This window comes from Mobula hypostoma, chromosome 23, assembly GCF_963921235.1.
Source record: "Mobula hypostoma chromosome 23, sMobHyp1.1, whole genome shotgun sequence".
Taxonomy (NCBI): domain Eukaryota; kingdom Metazoa; phylum Chordata; class Chondrichthyes; order Myliobatiformes; family Myliobatidae; genus Mobula; species Mobula hypostoma.
Genome location: NC_086119.1, coordinates 36,076,405 through 36,097,170, shown reverse-complemented (window position 1 = coordinate 36,097,170; position 20,766 = coordinate 36,076,405). Strand labels below are relative to the sequence as shown.

Sequence of the window (20,766 nt, the reverse complement as noted above, 5' to 3'; positions counted from 1 at the left end):
CTCAAAATGTCCCTAATGTATCTGCCTGGCAGTGTGCCACACATCTACCACTCTCTGTGTAAAATAAAACCTGCCTCTGACTTAACCCCCATACTTTCCTTCCAACATCTTAAATTTATGCCATTTCCCTCCATCAGAACTATGCCTCCCTCTCATATTGTACACCTCTATCGTCAGCTTTCATCCTTCTTCTTTCTAAAGAGAAAAACTCTAACTCGCTCAACTATCCTCATAAGGCATGCTTTCTTATCCAAGAATCATCCTGGTAAATCTCCTCTGCACTCTGTCGAAAGCTTCCTATAATGAAGTGGCCAGAACTGAACACAATACTTTAAGAACCAGAGAAAATCTGCAGACGCTGGAAAGCAAAGCAATACACTTCAAGTGTGGTCTAACCAAATTTTTACAGAGCTGCAACATTACCTCGTGGCTCTTGAACACAATCCCCAACTGATGAAAACCAATGCACCAAATGCCTTCTTAGCCAGCCGATCAACTTGCACTGCAACATTGAGGGATCTATGGACGTGAACCCCAAGGCTCCTCTGTTCCTCCATACTGTTAAGAATCCTGCTATTAGTCCTATTTTCTGCCTTCAAGTTTGCCCTAACGTGAATCACTTCACACTTCTGAGTTGAACTCTACCTATCACTTCTCAGCTCCGCTCTAAATCTTATTAATGTCTGCTGTAACCTACAACACCCGTCTACACTATCCACAACATCACCAACCTTTGTGTTATCTGCAAACTTACTGAATCACCCTTCCATTTCTATAAAAATTCAAAAGAGTAAGGATCTCGGAGCAGATCCCACTGGTCACTGACCTCCAGGCAGACAACGCTGTATCTACAACTACTCTCTGCCTTCTATTGGCAAGCCAATTCTGAATACACACAGCTAAGTTTCCTAAGATCCCAAGCCTCCTGACTTTTTGAATGAGCCTACAGTGGAGAACCTTGTCAATTGCTTTTTTTAATGGTTTCCATTGGATTTCTTTGCTTTAAGGCTTCGTGAAAGGAGATGAATCTCAAGATTGTATATAGTATAAATACTTCGATAATAAATGTACTTTGAAATTTGAACTCTAATCTCTCCTAGTTAGCCCAACCTACCATCCTCGGACACAACCTTCATATGATTCCACTGACTTATCCAACAGTGGAACACAGATCCACTGAACACACTGTTTAGAGATTCATTACTCCATTAAAAATGCTATTCCAATCCCTCTACCAGGATACAGTTCCACTGCCCCACTGCGGTGCTCCTGTTGTTCTATAACAGACGAAATCTTGGTCTCTAAAAAGAACAGTTCTATTGCCCATGCTTGGGCAAACACAGGCGGAGGTTCTAAGTAAGTTTCTAGGAAGTTTTTTTCCCACTCTTTGTCTATTAGTACATAGCTAGTGTGCTGATAATAGGTCCAGAGATAGTGGTATGTTCCTTGTGTGAGATAGGGAAGACTGGGAGACCTCCAGTCCCCCTGATTGTCACAATGAGCACTGGCAAAGCCTGAACCCGAGTGCAGAGGAAAGACAGACTCACATCTGGGGTCTGTGACCATGGTTCATTCATAAGCGTTCCAACAAGACTTCGGTGGCGTGGCAGAGCAACTCTGCGTGACGTAACATTCTCAAAGTTAGGACCCAGCAATAAGCATTAATTGGGACTCCGCTTAAATAATCACAGAATACAGAAAGCCTATGTCAGTCAAAATAAACTTAACAAAATTAAGCAGAAAGCACCAGGGTTTAATGACTCTCACTAAGACAACAATTAACAAATACAGATGCTCTAAAAGCCTCAGAGCCCAATACTCTCCAGCTTCCCACATAGGTTCGAAGGCCTCATTATTCTGATAACTACATCTGCACAAAGTGCTTTGAGCTGCTGCTCCTTAGAGACTGTGCTGAGGAAGTGGAGCTACAGTTTCAGCTCATATGGGGGGATGAGGAGGTGAAAGATAGGAGCTACAGTGAGGTAGTTAATCCTGTTGCAGGAGGCAGGTACCTGGGTGACTGTCAGGAAGAGGAAGGGATATGGGCAGCCTGTACAAAGTATCCCTGTGGCCTTTTCCCTCAATAATAAGTACTGTATACGGCTTTGGAAATTGTTGTGGGGGGTGTGAAGAGGCGGGGGGACAAGCTGCCAGGGAGAAGCCGCAGAAACCAGGATCTCCGGCACTGAATCCGGCTCTGTAGCTCAGAAGGGAAGTGAGGTGAAGAGGAGTTCAGCAGTGAAAGGGGATTCCATAGTCAGATGAACAGACAGGAGATTCTGTGGACATGAAAAAGAAACCTGGATGGTATTTTGCCTCCCAGGCACCAGGGTCAGCGATGTCTCCAATTCGGTCCACAGCATTCTGAAGCGGGAGGGTAAGCAGCCAGAAGTCATGGTACATATTGGTACCAGTGATATAGTTAGGAAAAGGGTGGAGGTCCTGAAGAAAGAATATTGAAAATTAGGTAGAAAGCTGAAAAGCAGGATCTGCAGGGTAGTAATCTCTGGATTGCTGCCGATGCAATGTTCCAGTGAGGGTAAGCATGGGTTAACTTGGCAGATGAATGTGTGGCTGAGGAATTGGTATAAGGAGCAAGGTTTCAGATTTCTGGATCATTGGGATCTCCTCTGGGGAAGGTGTGACCTGCACAACAGCTTACACATGAACCCATATCCTTGCGGGCAGGTTTGCTAGAGGTGTTTGGGAGGATATAAATTAATTAGGCAGTGTAATTGGAACAGAATGATAGGGCTGAAGATGGGGCAAATGGTATACAAGTAGATGCTGTGTGTAGTGAAACTGTGTGGAAGGACGGGCAGATGATAGGGCAAAGTTGTAGTCAGTAGGATGAGTTGAATGTAACATGAGGACAATGCAAAAAGGGTGATGAATACAGGACTTAAGGTGATATACAGTATTTGATTGCATGCAGTATACAGAATAAGGTAGATGATCTTGTAGCACAGTTAGAGTTTGGCAATTGTGATGTTGTGGACATCGTTGAGTCATGGATGAAGGAAGATTATAGTTGTGAGCTTAACCTCCAAGGGTACATATTTTATCAAAAGGACAGGCAGATAGGCAGAGTGGGTGGGGTGGTTCTGTTGGTATTAAATGAAATCATATCTTTAGAAAGAAGTGACATAGGATCGGAAGCTGTGGATAGAGTTAAAAAATTGCAAGGATGAAAAAAACACCCTTAGGGGAGTTATATACAGGCCTCCAAATAATAGCCAGAATGTGGGATACAAATTACAGCAGGAGATAGAAAAAGAATGTAAAAGGGGGCAGTGTTACAATAGTGATGGGGATTTCAATATGCAGGTAGATTGGGAAAATCATGTTGGTGCTGGATCCCAAGAGAGGGAATTTGTTGAATACCTATGAGATGATTTTTAGAGAAACTTATAGTTGGGCCCACTAGTAGAGAGGCAATTCTGGATTGGGCGTTGTGTTATGAACCAGATTTGATTAGGGAGCTTAAATAAAGGACCCCTTAGGAGTCAGTAATCATAACAATAAAATTCATGCTGCAGTTTGTGAGGGAGAAGATAATGTCAGATGTTTCAGTATTACAGTGGAGGAAGGGAAATTACAAAGGCATAAGAGTGGGGCTGACCAAAGTTGACTGGAAGGGGATACTAGTAGGGATGATGGCAAAACAGCAATGGCTGAATTTTGGGGGTCAATTCAGAAAAAGCAGAATAGATACAACCTAAAGGTGATGAAAAGTTCAAAAGGGAGGATGAGGCAACTGTGGCTGAGAAGGGAAATCAAAGACAGCATTAAAGGAAAGGAGAGGGCATATAACATAGCAAAAATTAGTGTGAAATTAGAGCATTGGGAAGCTTTTAAGAACCAACAAAAGGCAACTAAAAAAGCCATAAGAAGGGAAAAGATAAAATATGAAGGTAAGCTAGCCAATAATATCAAAGAAGATACCAAAATTTTATTCAAATATATAAAGAGTAAATGAGAGGCAAGAGTGGATATCAGACTGCTGGAAAATGAACCTGGAATGGTAGTGTGGGGGACAAGGAAATGACAGAAAAACTTAATAAGTATTTTGCGTCAGTCTTCACTGTGGAAGACACTAGCAGTGTGCCAGAAATTTGAATATGTCAGGGGGCATAAATGAGGATAGTTTTATTACTAAAGAGAAAGTGCTTGGAAGGCTAAAAGGTGTGAAGTTACACCTGGACCAGGTGGTCTATGCTCCAGGGTTCTGAAAGAGAAGACTGAAGAGATTGTCGAGGCATTAGTAATGATCTTTCAAGAGTCACTTTGTGCCTCAGATTTGGGACTCCCTCAAGGTTAACTTGCAGGTTGAGTTGGTGATGAGGAAGGCAAATCAATTGTTAGAATTCATTTCAAGAATACTAAAATATGAGAGCAAGGTTGTAATGCTGAGGCTTTGATCAGACCACACAGAGTACTGTGAGCAGTTTTAGGCCCATTATCTCTAAAATGATGTGCTGGCATTGGAGAGGGTCCAGAGGAGGTTCTTGAGAATGATTCCAGGAATGAAGGGGTTGACATATAAGGAGCATTTGATGACTCTGGGCTTGTTCTCGATGGAATTTAGAAAAGGAGGGGGGATCTCATTGAACCCCATTGAATACAGAAAGGCCTAGATAGAGTGCATGTGCAGAGGATGCTTCCTTTAGTGGGGGAGTCTAGGACCGGAGGAATCAGCCTCAGAATAGAGCGACATCCATTTAGAGCAGAGATGAGGAGGAGTTTCTTTAGCTGGAGGGTAGAGAATCTGTGGAATTTGTTGCCATAGATGGCTACACAGCCCAAGTCATTGAGTATATTTAAAGCAAAGTTTGAAAGGATTACTCAGGGCAGCGAAGGTTACCAGGAGAAAGCAGGAGAATGGGATTGAGAGGGATAATAAATCAGCGATGATGGAATGGCGGTGCAACCTAGGACATACTAGTTCTGCTGCCCCAATCTAGGGCAAAGTCCTGCACACTAGTGTTGAATATGGTGCTAGTTGTCCATCGTTTCCAACAATGATTTATCCTGTGCAGGAGGAGTTTTCTAGTGAAAAAGCCATTGCACTAGGGCAGTTCGACTCTCTAAGCCTCAAAAATCTTGGTCCAATGGTACAAAAAAATCATTACGATTGGAGACTTCCTCAGCTGCAGTGGAGAGCCATGACACCTTCTGAGCCTTGTCACACCCTTCGCAAAACATTGCAGCACCGTCTTCTTGACCGTTGGATGTTGTAGTTGATCTCATCCGTCCAGTCGGCCAGAACTGGCTTGGCGTGCTGCAGTAGGCATATCTCTCTCTCATCTGGTTTAGCCCGCCTGTCCGAGCGGCATGCTGGGTTGTGGCCACCGTCGCATGCAAACAGTTACTTGGAGCCACAGGTCAGAGCCAGGTGGCAGGTGGGGACCAAAGTTGGATGAGCTGCCCCTGGGTGGAGTACAACAAGCCCACCACCAAAGGTCCTACCACTCCCTGGAGATCCCTAGAATGTGGTGTCACTGGGCTATGGATCCGTTACCCCCAATTTTATAGGAACCGGATAGCCCACCAGCAGATGCTTGTAATGGGGGAGAAATCCATGGCACCAGTCAGAAATGCCTGTGGTCATGTGACAAATGTGCAAACTCCACACAGACATCACAACCGATCAGAATTGAAACCAGACTGCTGGAGATCCACAATTCACTACTGTTATATTGTCCTTGTATGGGTACTGTTCCACTTACCTTTACATGTTATAATTCTTCCATCCTTTACTGAATAAAATTCTACTGTCCTATATTGAAGTACTATTAGGCTAATCGTTACTGAGTCTACCTTCACATCCCACCCCTTCCCCTCTTAATGACAGAACTGTACTATGAGAGGCAGTGGAACTGTATTCTAGAAAAGAGAGTGGAAATATAACTTGTAAAGGGCAATGGAACTACACACAGTGAGGAGCAGTAAAACTACAATATGACCATATTAGAATTGTGGTCCTCCTGTTATTGGTCTACTTGGACTTTCTAAAAGATAGAGCAATATACAGCATTCAAGTCTTCTGTGACCATTGTTGGAGCTGTTTATCCTTTAGATGCAACCTCATCACTCTATGTTGATGATTACACACATGCTGACTAGGCGTCAGGACTCTGTTTACTGGAAGTCTTGGACTCTCTGTGTCTAGCATGGTAAAATGGAATATTGGGTCCCTCTGTTTTAGGGTGTATCTTAGTAACTTAGGGCCCAATTCTGATCTCTTTCATCTTACTTCATAAACTACTGAAACACAAACTGCATGATATACTTAGATTGCTCTCCATTGCTATAGCTGGCCTCAATATCTCTGGAATTACGTTGGGAAAAAAATCAGCCAGGGATCTTGCTAATTAGATTAGATTAGATTCAACTTTATTGTCATTGTGCTGAGTACAGTTACAAAGCAAATGAAATACACTTAGCTTCAGACCAGAAAAGCAAAGAAGAGTGTTATTTACAAAATAACTGTGAATTAAAAAAGTGCTACAGCACACAAATATAAAAGTACTGAGACAGTACAATACAGATGCAATACTGCTTAGCGCTGTGATGAGAGGTTCAGCAGGGTCACAGCCTCAGGGAAGAAGCTCTTCCTGTGCCTGCTGGAGGAGAGTAAAAAAGTCCATGGTTAGGGTGAGATGCATCCCTGATAATGCTTTTCACCCTGCCAGGAGCGCTTATGGTAGATGTTCTCAATGGTGGGCAATTGGGTGCCGATAATCTAGCTCTTGGTCAATTTTACCATTGTATGCTCCATTACTCTGTGAACTGGGGCATAAGGAGAGTATGGGATTTACGGCAACAATGATCTTCCCCTCAAACAAACATTCACAGCCATTTTTTTTTGCTAGTAAGTGGCTATTTGAATGAGATCTTGAGGGACAACCACCTCCTGTGGAATCCTTTGTAGCAATCATCAATCTTGCTCAGAAAAGGCAAGGAAAACAGAGGAAAGTATTTGGAAAAACTTCAACCAACGCTCCTAGTACTGGCTGAATGATTTTATTTTCTGAATTGGTTTTAACATCAAGTGAAACTAGTAGTGTAAATCCTGAACCTGCAATCCCTATGCCAAGCTTGCCAAGACCCCATGGATCAAAGGAGCTTATGTCAAACTATTCCATTTTGATGCCCCATGAAAGTTAAGTGCAATTTCATTTGGAACGTGCATTTCGACCCCTCAAACCTTATCAACTGCTTTGATCTAAATAATGATGATAATAATCAACTGAGTGCAGGCAACTCATGCAGAAGTTGGACTTGGACAACTCATTAACCAACTGGGTCTGGGCAATTCATGTACTAAGTCTGGCCAGGTCAACTAAATTATGAACTTGGTCAGAGGCGGAAAATGCTGAATGTATTCAATAAGTCAGGTAAAATCTGTGGGAGGGGAAACAAAATTAATTAATCCAAATCTCCTCTAAGCTAAATTTAAAGCACGGTGAGTCAGCTCTGCCCGCGCTTCAAGCTGCAGGTGGTGTCTTGAATATTCAAATATAATGTAAAGGCATCCTCAATGGCTCCCTATATCTTTACACTATTTGAGAAATCCTGCTGATAACATTACCTCCCTTAAGCATAGTCCAACAGGTTTTTTTAAACACCTGTCCCAACAGACTTGGCTGCGAATATATTTCATTGAGGGATTTCACGTTACAACTTACCAATACAATTCTCTAACAAATTGACATTTGAATATCAGCTCAGATTCAAAAATGAGATAGATGTGTTAGTTTTAGGCTACGATTGGATATTTTTGCATTGAAGCTTCAGAGAACAAAATTTTTAAATCCTCTGCGATAATTACAAGAGAACAAGATTTGCTTTTATTTTCGTAATATTAGAGTTTACTTCAAGGTCACAGCAGTTCACTTGAAAAGAAAAAAAAATTTGATCCAGTAAATTCCTAAAATCCGTCAGCAGCATAAGGGCTAATAATTAGCATTATTACCGAATAGGGAGAGACATGGTTAAGCGCACAGCTATCATCAATCAGCATTTCAGAACCTTCCATCTGACCCTGTAAGAGTTCACTGACGTGAAGAGTCAATGGCCCCACAAAAAATTACAAGGAAACATCACGGAGGAATTTCAATTGCTCCTTCTTTAGCACAATTGTCAGTGTAAGTGAAAGATTAAAGAGAATCATTGCATCAAGTGTTTTGTTCATTGAGTTTATTGACTGGAACGGGCCAATGTTCTGGAAAAAGTCCAGCAGAGATGTTCATGTGATCTGATATGGATGTCTTTGAATAAGCATACTCCTCTTGTTTTAGGGTTCTTCTTTCGCAGGTAGCCTTTATATTGCAGGAAGATTACGTTAGCAATGTAAATGTAAAATGGGCAAATAGGTGAGCATATCTAAAATATTCAGAAACCGACATCAAATTAATACAAAAGATGGCTTGAACTGAAAGAACTCCACCTCAGTCAAAGGAGAGCTGATCTGTATGAGTTGAGTTTTGGTACAGGTCTCAAATATTGTAATAACTTGTGGTAGCTCTAAGTCAACGGTTTGCTCCAATAAGTCATGCAACTTCCTCCAACACCATACACCCTTTCTTAAATAAGAAGACAAAACTTGTGCACTGTATTCCTGCAACGAGAGGCCTAGGCAAGCACTGTAAGGACCCAAGTGCTGGAGTATCCAAGACGAGAATTCAGACACGATTTCCAGACCGAGATGAGAACAGGATTCTTGGCTGGATGCCTAGACAAGAGCCTAACAAGACTAGACGAGACTCCAAATAAGACAGAAATCCTAAACGCAACCATAGAGTGAACCAAAGTTGAGCTGATGATTGAGCCCTGAACCTGTGTTCAAGCGCTCTTTAAGTATCCAAATTTTGGCACCAAAACATGGCTGCCAGTTAGCGGAGTGGACTAAAAGCTTTAAAAGGGCCATGGTAGCTATCCGTACTCTGAAGAATCGGATCGATTAAACCTTGGAGGCTGGCACGGTACTGTAACAATTCCAGTTTGTCTTCACCTACTGCCGCTATGATTCTCTATTTCTAGATTCCAACCCCTTGTAATAAAGGCCATTATGCCATTCACCTTTCTAACTACTTGTTGCTCCTGCCTCCAAACTTTTTTTTTTGTATTTCTTGCACAAAAACACGTAGTTCACTCTATTTGCAATTTCCCTCCTTTTAGATATTAGTTTGCACTTTGATTCCACATATAAAGGACATGATTTCACACGTTCAAATTTTTGTCTGCTCACTCTATTTATCTGTATTCTGTTGCAGAGCCAAATATGCTCACCATAAATATGTCTTCCCATCAATTTCAGTGCCACTGGCAATCTCGGATACCTTGTCTACTGCTCCATTCTCTGGGTGATTAATATAAATAGTAGATAATTGAGTGCCAAGAACTGATCCTTTTCCAGATGGATAATTTTTAGATGTTTCAAGATTTAACTGAAAGTCCTGCTTTCATATATTTTTAAGAGAGCTGCGGCATCTCCCCTCGTGGAACCAGTACTCCATAGCACTGGCTCTGACCTGTCTGACATCATACTGATCTGCACTGCCCTATGTCTCACCTAAGAAATATAACACTCTTCAACATGCCAGACTACCTTCACAATATGGCAGAACTGATCCGTCTTCCAGGAACAGTTCTTAATTCCAACCACCAAAGACAGTTCTTCAGCACCAATCTCATAAGAAGGATCAAGTACTGTACACAAGGAGAAGAAAGCAGAGAGTAGAAGGGAAGAGGAAAGCCAGACACTCAAATTGGTCAGATTGTTCCTTAAGTACTTTGAATTCTTATCATTAACCAATTACCTGTAAAACAACCAATACCGCTTACAAAGGTCCAATGGAAAAATAAAAGCAATATTTTAAAATTGATAAATTAAAGCCTACCAAAGTCCATACAAGTGTCAGCTACTTCACCTTCTGTATTTTCTTAATCCATTCTTCCTTGTGCTTTTTTCTGTCTGGTGTCATGTGCAGTCCTGCTCCATCACCTGCAACTTGGCTGATAGAAGCCTGCAATAGAGGAGACTGCAAGTAACTCCGGAGGGAAGTGTTCAATATTTCTGAGCTTAGGACGGTTTGCAGCCAGCTAAATGGACGTATGTACTAGGATGGCTGACAAAGACATTGCAGAAGCAGCAGTGACTAAAAGAGGAGGTACATTAGTACCTTACAAGTCTCTGTCACACCTCCTGTCTGGTGCTTCAGCAACCCTAATAAGATCACAGTAATGCATTTTGCCCCATTCAACATCCTCAATACTACAAGCCAAAGCTTCCACTGCAGTTCCCATTGGATGGCAGCTGCCGGAGATGCAATGGAAGATACTGCAAATGCCTACGTGGAGTTAGCTACGATTTCTGTCATGGAAACAGATGGGATCCAATCTCCAGGTAGAACCTGCTGCATTTGACATTTAAATCTCCCAAGCTTTTTGACATTGACTGCAATCCTTCTTGCAGTGCAGGAAGTATTTTGTAGTGTTTATCATTGACAACTTTTATGGGTTGTTCATATAAAATTCCAACCTGAATCACCTGAGAGGAAACTTGTGTGGAACATCAAGCTAGCATCATCTTTGATCTTGGTCTTGGTGTGGAACATACTTGGTCTTCCATTCATGCCTGTTGCTTAACTATATGCAGATCTTACTTATCCTCACCAATTCTGCACTATAAATGGAAAGAAACACTTCTACTTATCTATTAAGACCGTTCTTTGCCTTTTTTCTGGCATTGTGGTCTTGATAGTGGGGAGGCTGTGGGGAGAAGGAGGAGGAAATCACACTGGTGCATTTCTAATGTTTGTCAACCCTCTCTCCTATGCTGTTCTTCACATCCCTGTTCTTACTGAGCTGTCCTTATGCATCACCATTTGAATAATAAGCCCACACCAAGCACTCTCCTTTGGCAAATTTATTCATTCCGTACAAGCTTGAGAGGAATGGAGATATCACACAGACTTTTTGTTACGTTTTGTAACTTCAAATTATTAAACTAATTCAAAGGAAGATACGGGAGTTCGAAAATGCGGGTCTAATTTTGAGTTTTACTTTAAGTGAGGCACAAATATATCACGTGGCAGCGTGATGAAGTATGCAATTCTCATATTTATACATATAACTTGCAATGAATTAATTAAATGCCTAAGAATGCTCAATCAAACAATATATATACAAGGCTACTCAAATATCATTGAAACATTAAATACACAACATCCTTGCCATCAGGATATGTAGCCACTCATTTACCAAGCTGTGCATCGTATTAAAGCCCCTCATGCCAATTTGAATGTACAATTCTCCACACTAGCAGCATCGGGACAGATTTGCACAATTCATTATGCAGTATCTACCAATAACTCAAGCTCTAAATTTACCTGTCTATTTAAAGTTGGAGCTGTTATAGGTCACCTGCATATCAGTTCCTGTGCATCAGCTTGAATATTTAAAATACAGAGTGCTGGGATTGATCGGGATGGGACCTAATTGACAGACTTCTTGTCCTTCTCTCTCCAAATCCCCTCTTGTCCTTTCACCTGGAGGACATAGTCTCCAACAAGTGTTTTAAACATTCATCGTAACTCTTCAGATCTGCTACAAATTGCTTCTTCTTTCCAAACAGGCATAGTTATTTGCTGATAGATATATCAATTCTAATCTGATTTGTTGTCTAATATATCTTGCTTTTTTTTTGTTTAGTCCATGTGTAGGACGAACCGTGGAACAGTGGGTGGATACTTCTTGGCAGGGAGGAACATGAAATGGTACACTGTAAGTGACAACTATTTTCTTGATTTACTCTGAGACCATAAGACATAGGAGCAGAATTAGGCCATTCAGCCCATCGACTCTGCTCTGGCATTCCATCATGGCTGATCCTGGATCCCACTCAACCCTATACACCTGCCTTCTCGATAAGACTATAAGACATATAACAGCTTCATAAATTAAAACTGCTAAATTGTTATAAATCTATCATTTGAACTTTTATGTAAATTCACAAATTTGTCATTGTTGGACAATAAGCCACAATTGACAAGTATATCACAGCCTGAATATGTAAAAATACAAATGGTTAGAATTGGATAAAAGCCCATAAACAGCAAGAAGTTAACTTAATGCTTCATGTTTGTCAGCAGCAACAGATAGCTTTTAAGATGATTTGGACAACCCAGAGTTTCTCAGTGATGTGGAAATTCTCTTGGCATGTTATGTGATTGCAGCATGTTTCAAATTGTAGTTCTAAAAAATAGTGCTCAATTATGTAATTGCTGATAAGTATTCCTTTTGTTACTAAGCCTCTCCAAGGTGTAAGGTGATTGCATCAAGGTTTCTGAATTGAAAGTGTAGTTTCTTTTGTTTGCCTAGTACTCTGAATTTCTTTGCTAGAGGAAAATATTTTGTTTTGACAGTCAATTGTCCATTTTTGCAAAGGACAGACATTTTAATGGCTTTTTCATGGGGGAAAAAACTGTCTTTCTCAATTCCAATTCCAGATTGGAGCCTCGCTTTTTGCCAGTAATATCGGAAGTGGACATTTTGTTGGATTAGCAGGCACAGGAGCAGCAAATGGTTTAGCAGTCGGTGGCTTTGAGTGGAATGTAAGTACAATGAAAGAAGCTGAGCTTAAATTCAAAGACAGTAATCATTTTGATAACCTTGACTGATGAATCTCTGGAATTCTGAGTTTTCCTCCAGATGGACCCTCTTCATATATCCTGGACAGGGTGAGACACACTGTCTTAGTACTGGATCCAATGTTGCATCCAGAAAGGGTTTTGGCTTTAAATATTAATTCTGTTTTCCTTCCACAGGTGCTGCCTGAATTGCGGAGTAATTCCAGCATTTCTGGTTTTATTTCAAATTTCCAAATTTGCAGTTTGTAACCTTTCATCATTTCCAATACTCCAGCTAATGCCTACCCAATAATTTGTACAGTTCTGGTATGACCTGTTCGCCTTCATATTTTATTCCATTATTTGTAAATCTAAATAACTCATATTTTTAAAATTGCTTTTAGTTAAGTGAAAGGACATCAAAGTTATCATTGCTTTTGCAAAATCATCCCCTTTTTAGTATACCATTTTTCCATATGAGTTGTGTAGAATATTAACTTTAAGGAGAGGTTGAACAAGTTTCGATTATTTTCCCTGGAGCACCCAAGGCTGAAGGGCAGCCTGACGGAAGTACAATATACCCTGTATAAAATACTGAGAGGGATAGAAAAGGGAGATAGTCAGAGTCTTCTCCCTAGGCTGGAAAAGTCAGATACCAGAGGGCATAACTTTATGGTGAAATGGGAAAAGTTTAAAGGCGATTTATGTTTTTTTAACATAGAGTGAGAGAAGTCTGAGAAGTTCTGCCAATGGAGCTCGTGCATGCAGATACGACAGCAACTTTTAAGATATTTATACAGATACATGAACAGTCGGAACGGAAGGATATAGACCTTGTGTAGGCAGGTGGTATTAGGCTGGATTGGCATCATGGACAACGCGACAACGTGAACCGTAATGCTTACTGCTCTGCAGTCCTGTTCAATGCCCTAATGTTCCTCTTAAAGTGCTTTCTACGAAAGATTTACTGACTCCATTGTTTTCCTTGTCTGTCATACTCCATTATCCTACAAGTGTCCTGATTACTGCTTTACCAGGTTTAATATCATCTGCATTATTTTTAAAACTGCTCCCTAAATCTAAACCTAAGTTGCTTACATCTCAGTAATAGACTCAAAATTGAAATTGACTGTTCGGGATCACACTTTATATTATGGTCCTCACACTAACAGCAGTTGACCAGATTAATGTTGCAACCCCTAAGGACTGGACTGATAGAACTACTGACCAATAGTGACTAATCCCTTTTTCATAGGCAGTCCCGTGAGTTTGGTGATGACTTGCTTCCGCTCCAAGCCTCTCCGTTCTGAGTTAGTTAGGAGACGTCTGTTGTATGTGCAGACTCTGCCACTGACAGGCAGGTTGGACATGTGTTTGTTTGGGACGCTGAGTGCGCCCTCTGCTGTTTGCACACAGCTCCCCGTGTGTTCTTGTCATTGATACACAGGGTGCCAAGTGCAGATGCTCTGTCGTTTCTTTTGGGATGATCTACCCAATTTTCACATTGAGATTTTCATTCCACAGGCCCTGTTTGTTGTATTACTTCTGGGTTGGCTTTTCGTTCCAGTTTATCTGACAGCCGGGGTAAGTATTAAAGTCTATCTCAATTGAATTGCTTTAGCATTTGTTTCATACTAGTTTTGGCTATTAATTGATGCATAGAGAATTCTGTGACATTCTTTCTCAAACAAGATCTCAAAGATGGAAGGACAATATGCAACGTGTTATCTAGACCACTGAAGCTGCATTCAGTGTTGGATATCATATGCGAAAGGATGGGACGGGGGGGTGGTAATGCTAACTTTGATTCTAGTAAGCAAAAGCAATTTAACTGCAATTTATACCATTTTCCTGATTTAATTCCCAATTATTTTTAATTCACTCAAAATGCTAGGGGAACTCAGCAGGTCATACAGCATCTATAGAAGGAATGTTTGATGTTTCGCCTGAGATCATTCATGAGAGTCCTGATGAAGGGTTTCGGCCTGAAACGTAGACACTTTATTCCTTTCCATTGATGACGCCTGACATGCTGAGTTCCTCCAGCATTTTGTAAACTGTGACTCTGGATTTCCAGTACCTACAGAATATCTTCTGTCAATGATTTTAACTGAGGTTGGCTTTTGTATATCATCCTAAATTGAAAATACATGTTCCATTTAATGTTTCTGGGTTATTATTTTCCTGTCTGTCCTCTGCAATCAAATACTGACAAAGCATTTTTGTATATTCGCTAACTCTTTTTTGATGCATATAATTGGACATTATTTGAGAATTCCACTTGTACCTTTCTTCAGGTCATCACCATGCCCCAATACCTAATGAAGAGGTTTGGAGGAAACCGAATTAGACTATACCTATCTCTTATCTCTCTCTTCCTTTACATATTTACCAAAATTTCGGTAAGTATCTCCTTATGTCATTATGTCATTCACCTAGCTTCCCCAACAAGAGGCCTGCTTATAAGAGTCATTCTAATGGAGAAATTTTCTTCTTAATGGTGCCTGAGAGTCAGACTCTGTTTATGAAAGGGTTCCTTGAGTTCTACCTTCCACTTTAAGGATCCCGGTGGAAACAATCCTGCTATTTCGTGTTTATTTACCAATGGTGACTTGTTTGTCTGTTTACATTATAGGTGGACATGTTCTCTGGAGCAGTTTTCATCCAACAAGCTCTGGGGTGGAACATCTACGTTGCAGTTATTGCACTGTTGATTATTACTTGTATCTACACTGTCACAGGTAGGCAAAGAAGATCAGGTGGGCGAATATTGACTTTACATGTTGCATTCAGGCATATAGTGCTCAAAAAATGGACGCTTTAGCTATAGACAGCCAAAACAAGCAAGCTCCCACCTCTGCTTTATGTAGAGTCACCCACTTTGGCAATGAGCCATACAGTTAGGATGGACTCAGCTTCCTTATCTGCTCTGTGCTGGGTGAAATGCTCCCCCCGCCCACTGTAGTACTGAACTACATAATGTGGGACCTTCTATTCCACCACTGGCCTGCATTCAGAAGGAATGGCGTTGTTTGTTAAAACTGATCTCAGTGAATCTATGTTGAGAGGAGAAGAGAAAATGAGCTCCTAATTTTTTTTTTGTATCTTTATTCAGTGATTCTTACTAGAACATTCCAATTTGGTGGATGCCCAGTTGAGGTACAGCTGACTTCAGCTTTTTAGAACCCTGCATTCTCCCAAACCCTAGTTACCTTGATATGAATGTGTCACTATCCAGACAACTGTCCAATGCACAAGATGGCTCTGACCCTGAGGCCCTCTGCTGAGGATGCAGAAAAACACATCAGTAAGCACCACAGCCTTTGACTTTTCTCCCACTCTTGAATCAATTAAAATTAATTAAACAAGTTATTTTTAACATCTTCACCAGCTCAAAATTTTAAATGACTTTTTGACTGGATTCCACAACATAACTGAAATTTGCATATAATTCATACAGCTGGGTGTTATACATATAATCAGTTTAGAAAGTCATTGATGACCATTCTACCAGAACCATTGTTGGTAGAATCTCAGGTGGTGACGAGAGGGCGTACAGGAGTGAGATGTGCCAACTAGTGGAGTGGTGCCACAGCAACGACCTGGCACTCAACGTCAGTAAGACAAAAGAGCTGATTGTGGACTTCAGGAAGGGTAAGATGAAGGACCACATACCAATCCTCATAGAGCGATCAGAAGTGGAGGGAGTGAGCAGTTTCAAGCTCCTGGGTGTCAAGATCTCTGAGGATCTAACCTGGTCCCAACATATCGATGTAGTTATAAAGAAGGCAAGACAGTGGCTATACTTCATTAGGAGTTTGAAGAGATTTGGCATGTCAATAAATACACTCAATAACTTCTATAGATGTACTGTGGAGAGCATTCTGACAGGCTGCATCACTGTCTGGTATGGGGGGGGCAGGGTGCTACTGCACAGGACTGAAAGAAGTTGCAGAGGGTTGTAAATCTGGTCAGCTCCATCTTGGGTACTAGCCTACAAAATACCCAGGATATCTTCAGGGAGCAGTGTCTCAGAAAGGCAGCGTCCATTATTAAGGACCTCCAGCACCCAGGGCATGCCCTTTTCTCACTGTTACCATCAGGAAGGAAGTACAGAAGCCTGAAGGCACACACTCAGTGATTCTTCCCCTCTGCCATCCAATTCCAAAATGGACCTTGGACACTACCTCACTTTTTTTTAAATATACAGTATCTCTGTTTTCTATAAGTTTTTTAATCTATTCAATATACATACTGTAATTGATTTACTTATTTATTTATTTTTTCTCTTCTACATTATGAATTACATTGAACCGCTGCTGCTAAGTTAACAAATTTCACGTCACATGCCGGTGATAATAAACCTGATTCTGATTCTGAATCAAGATAATCGACGAAATTTTTTTAAGAAGCTGCAGGTAACTGTAAATTCAGCACATACTCAGCAGGTCGTGCAGAACCTGTGGATAGCGAAACAGTTGATGTTTCGCTTCTGGGAGCCTTCTCATGATATTCAGGAGTGCTTATTATCATTCTGCAGTGCATGAGTGTAAAGGAGAAAGGAATCATTGCTACTCTGAATCTGATACACCACAAAAAAACAGAATAAGCGTAAAGAACAATAATAAAACACAATAAATATAAATACATAACAATTCTATAAAACTCAAGCTACAAGTAACTGTTACATACTAAGACTGAGTGTATATATAATAGGGGATATGTATGTAGTGGTGGGAGGTGGTGGAATGGGTTAATAGGTGGAGGTGTTGATCAGCCTGATAATTTGGGGGACGTAACTATTTTTGAGCCTGGTGGGCTTAGCTTCTTCTCCATGGTGGGATCCTTCATGATATTGCTGGTCTTTTTCCGGCACCTTTCTGTATATATGTCCTCAATGGCAGATTGGCCGGTGCCAGTGATGCGTTGGGCAGTTTTAACTACCTGTCGTAGAGCCCTCCTGTCCGCTGCAGAGCAGTTTCTGTGCCATAGTGATGCAGCTCATTTCACACTGCATAGACACTCCCAAGCTAATGAAGCAAACACACATGAAAAGTAGATTCTAGCAGGCTCTTTATTATTTTTAAGCCTATATAAAGTTCACAAAAAAACTGAGCTCCTGTAAATGGCTACTTGAGTTTTTCTAACCAAGTGAAGCTCTCAGGCTACCTTGAGGTTAATCTTAGGTGTTCCATTTAACTCAGGTCAGCTTCTATGTTTTAAGGCACCAATAGTTCTGGGACACTAGAATATAAGAACCTTTATCTAGACATTGAAATGATGCACTGCTGGGAAATCTGGTTGTGCAGGATGAGGTTCAAGGCATTGAGTGTCATTGAACAGAGAAAAATCTCCTTCTCTACCGTCTTTATATTTACAGTACCAATATCATATTATGTTACCTGGCCACGCCACTGTTGTTGGCCAAACCAAAGGTGGTGTTAAATTGGCATATTGGAGAAAGAATGAAAATCTGGTTCAAAAGTGCAACAACAACAATCTCTCCCTCAACATTGGCAAAGTCAAAGAGTTAACTACGGGGGGAAGAAACCGGAGGCCCATGAGCCAATCCTTATTAGTTGATCAGAGGTGGACAGGGTCAGTAACTTTAAATTCCTTGGCGTTATCATTTCAGAGGACCTGTCCCAATATTAGCCATTACAAAGAAGGTACAGCAGCACCCCTACATTCTTAAACATTTGTGCAGATTTGGCATGTCATCTAAAACTTTGACAAACTTCTATAGATGCACAGTGGAGCGTTTACTGTCTGGTTGTATTATTGTATTGGTTGTACCAATACCCAAGAATGGAAAAGCCCACAAAAAGTGGTGGAAGAACTCTCCACCATTGAGCACATCCACATGGAGCACATCCACAAGAAGGCAGCATCCATCGTCAAAGACCCCCCACTATCCAGGCCATGCTCTTGTCTCGTTGACAAAAAAGAGGTGCAGAAGCCTTAGGTCACAAACCAGCAGGTTCAGGAACAACTATTACCTTTCAAACATCGGGGTCCTGAACCAGCATGGATAACTTCACTCACATCAACACTGAACTGATTCCACATCCTATGGATTCTCTTCCAAAGAATCTGCAACTCATATCATCAATATTATTTATTTTTTTTTTAGTATTTGTATTTGCTCAAATTGTCTTCTTTTTTACATTGGTTGTTTTTCAGACTTTGTGTGTCATTCTTCATTGATTCTATTATATTTCTTTGTTCTACTGTGAGTGTCTGCAAGAAAGGGAATCTCGTGGTATACATGTATCTTGATAATAAATTTTCCTTGGACTTTGAAGGTTTCTCCTGGGCACTCCTGAGAGAGATCAGGCAATTTCAGGAGAAAGACCAGGGGATTGGTGAAAATTTGGTTAATCAAAGCTGGGACTGAGGTCATAATTGGACACAGTTGGTAGGGAGATCAGGGTAGCTGCCTAAGCCCTGCAGCTAAGAGTAATTAGGGGGGGAAGTACTTTAGGGAGATTTTAATTAGAGGAGGGTGAAGTATTTTTGGGAGATTGTCATGGGGTGGGGGAGGAGTTGTTCGTTGTAGTTGGGATGGGATGGAGGCTGATCAGGAGGAGGGAATTGGTAGTTATTAATTAGTGATGGGTGAGAGAGTCTAGACATAGGAAGCAGATTTATGGAGTTGTTGGTGGAGAAGTATTGGCAGAACAGTATTTTGAACTGGATCAGATCAGTAGGTTTAGTTATATTGGGCAAAGGTAATGAACTTATCAAGAAGGTAAGCATCACAGGTTTGGGGGATAGAATTAGATCCGAGGGGGGAACCTGGTAAGTTTATTACTTAAAGCAGCATATGCGAGCTGGGATCCCAGAACTGGAGCAGAACCTGTTCGTCAGGATCATTAAGGTAACATTGAAGCCGGTCTCAGAAATTCCCACTTCTGTGTGAGTTGTCCTCAGAGAGCGTGTGCAGATAACAATTCAGGAGTGGAGTGCTTCTCCCAGCACTGGATATTGCAACACGTCAAGATCCTTCATTCATTCATTCATGCATCTCTCTGAGAAGCCCGAAGAAAGATCATGGATTTTGTACAATGCACAGCATGTTCCAGCTACCCTTCATCTTTCATTGAAGTTGAATTGTGTAGTGCTCAAAAACATGGTACTGTACTAGATGATCTAACCTCTGGGTAGATGTGCTCTAAATCTCTTCTCCTCTCCTCAGCATTAAAGTATAATGGTATATTACTCCCATGGTAATAATAATGCCAGTAGTGGTGTAATGAACTCTTTGGACCTGTGTGGGCTGCTGGAGAGTGTTGGGCTCCAAGATTTTGAGAGCACCTCAATTGGTTAATTGTTGTTTAACAACAGTCATTAATAGTTCCCGGTATTTTTCTCTAGTGACTTGCGGTCCTTTGGTTCTTTCTGTTTAAGCTTGTTAAATTTATTTGGATAGGCTCAGGGATTCCGTGTTTCTTGTATTGTTTAAGTGGATGCCCAATTAGCATTAATCACAGGAAGCTTGTTTTGAGAACATTGCTTCTCGCGGTGTCATTTGGCTGAGCCACCCATGTTCCTTTGGGGTTATTATGAATAACCCCTCGTCGCCATTTCTACATCAGAGTCTGCCTTTCCTCTGCACTTGGGTTCCAATATTGCCAGCGCACATTATGACAAGTGGTAGAGGGCCGGCTGGTGGTGCAACAACATCGGCGCCGGACCCGGGAGTGGAGGTTCCTGGGTTCGAAACCAGTCTGGTCCACCCCCGAGTATGCTTTCCATCCGTGCCGGGTTGAGTGTCGAGATCGTGACTCGACCTCGTAAAATAGAGGGGAAATACTGCAAAAATGTCTGCGTGAGGAGTGGCGACCCACACAGTCTCTCTCTCGCTCTGCGCCTTGTAAAAGCCATGAAAAAGACATCATCATGGTCACGCAGACGCACAAACTCACACACATGCAGGCACATGCCAAAAAAAAAGACAAGTGGTAGAAAGAACCAGGTACGGTAACTCCTTGAATACCTTTGTGCACATGAAATAGGCAATAAACTGCAGCAGTTTTTCCAGAATGCTAATCTGTTCCAGTTAATAAACTAACATGTTAAATGAGGTCATTGACATGATGTTTTTAATTTTTAGCTCATGCTAATAATT

The 20,766-nt window shown here is 41.2% G+C and overlaps 1 protein-coding gene across 2 annotated transcripts in view; it reads left to right on the top strand.

The window, feature by feature from the left end:
* The window catches only part of slc5a2 (solute carrier family 5 member 2), a 47,233-nt gene that overhangs the window by 1,016 nt on the left and 25,451 nt on the right, over window positions 1-20,766 (top strand). For both annotated transcript variants that reach the window (XM_063031567.1, XM_063031566.1), the window contains exons 2-6: window positions 11,719-11,790; window positions 12,516-12,620; window positions 14,160-14,219; window positions 14,933-15,037; window positions 15,271-15,376. In XM_063031567.1, the coding sequence (XP_062887637.1) occupies window positions 11,719-11,790; window positions 12,516-12,620; window positions 14,160-14,219; window positions 14,933-15,037; window positions 15,271-15,376 (448 nt within the window). The remainder of the gene's footprint in view (window positions 1-11,718; window positions 11,791-12,515; window positions 12,621-14,159; window positions 14,220-14,932; window positions 15,038-15,270; window positions 15,377-20,766) is intronic.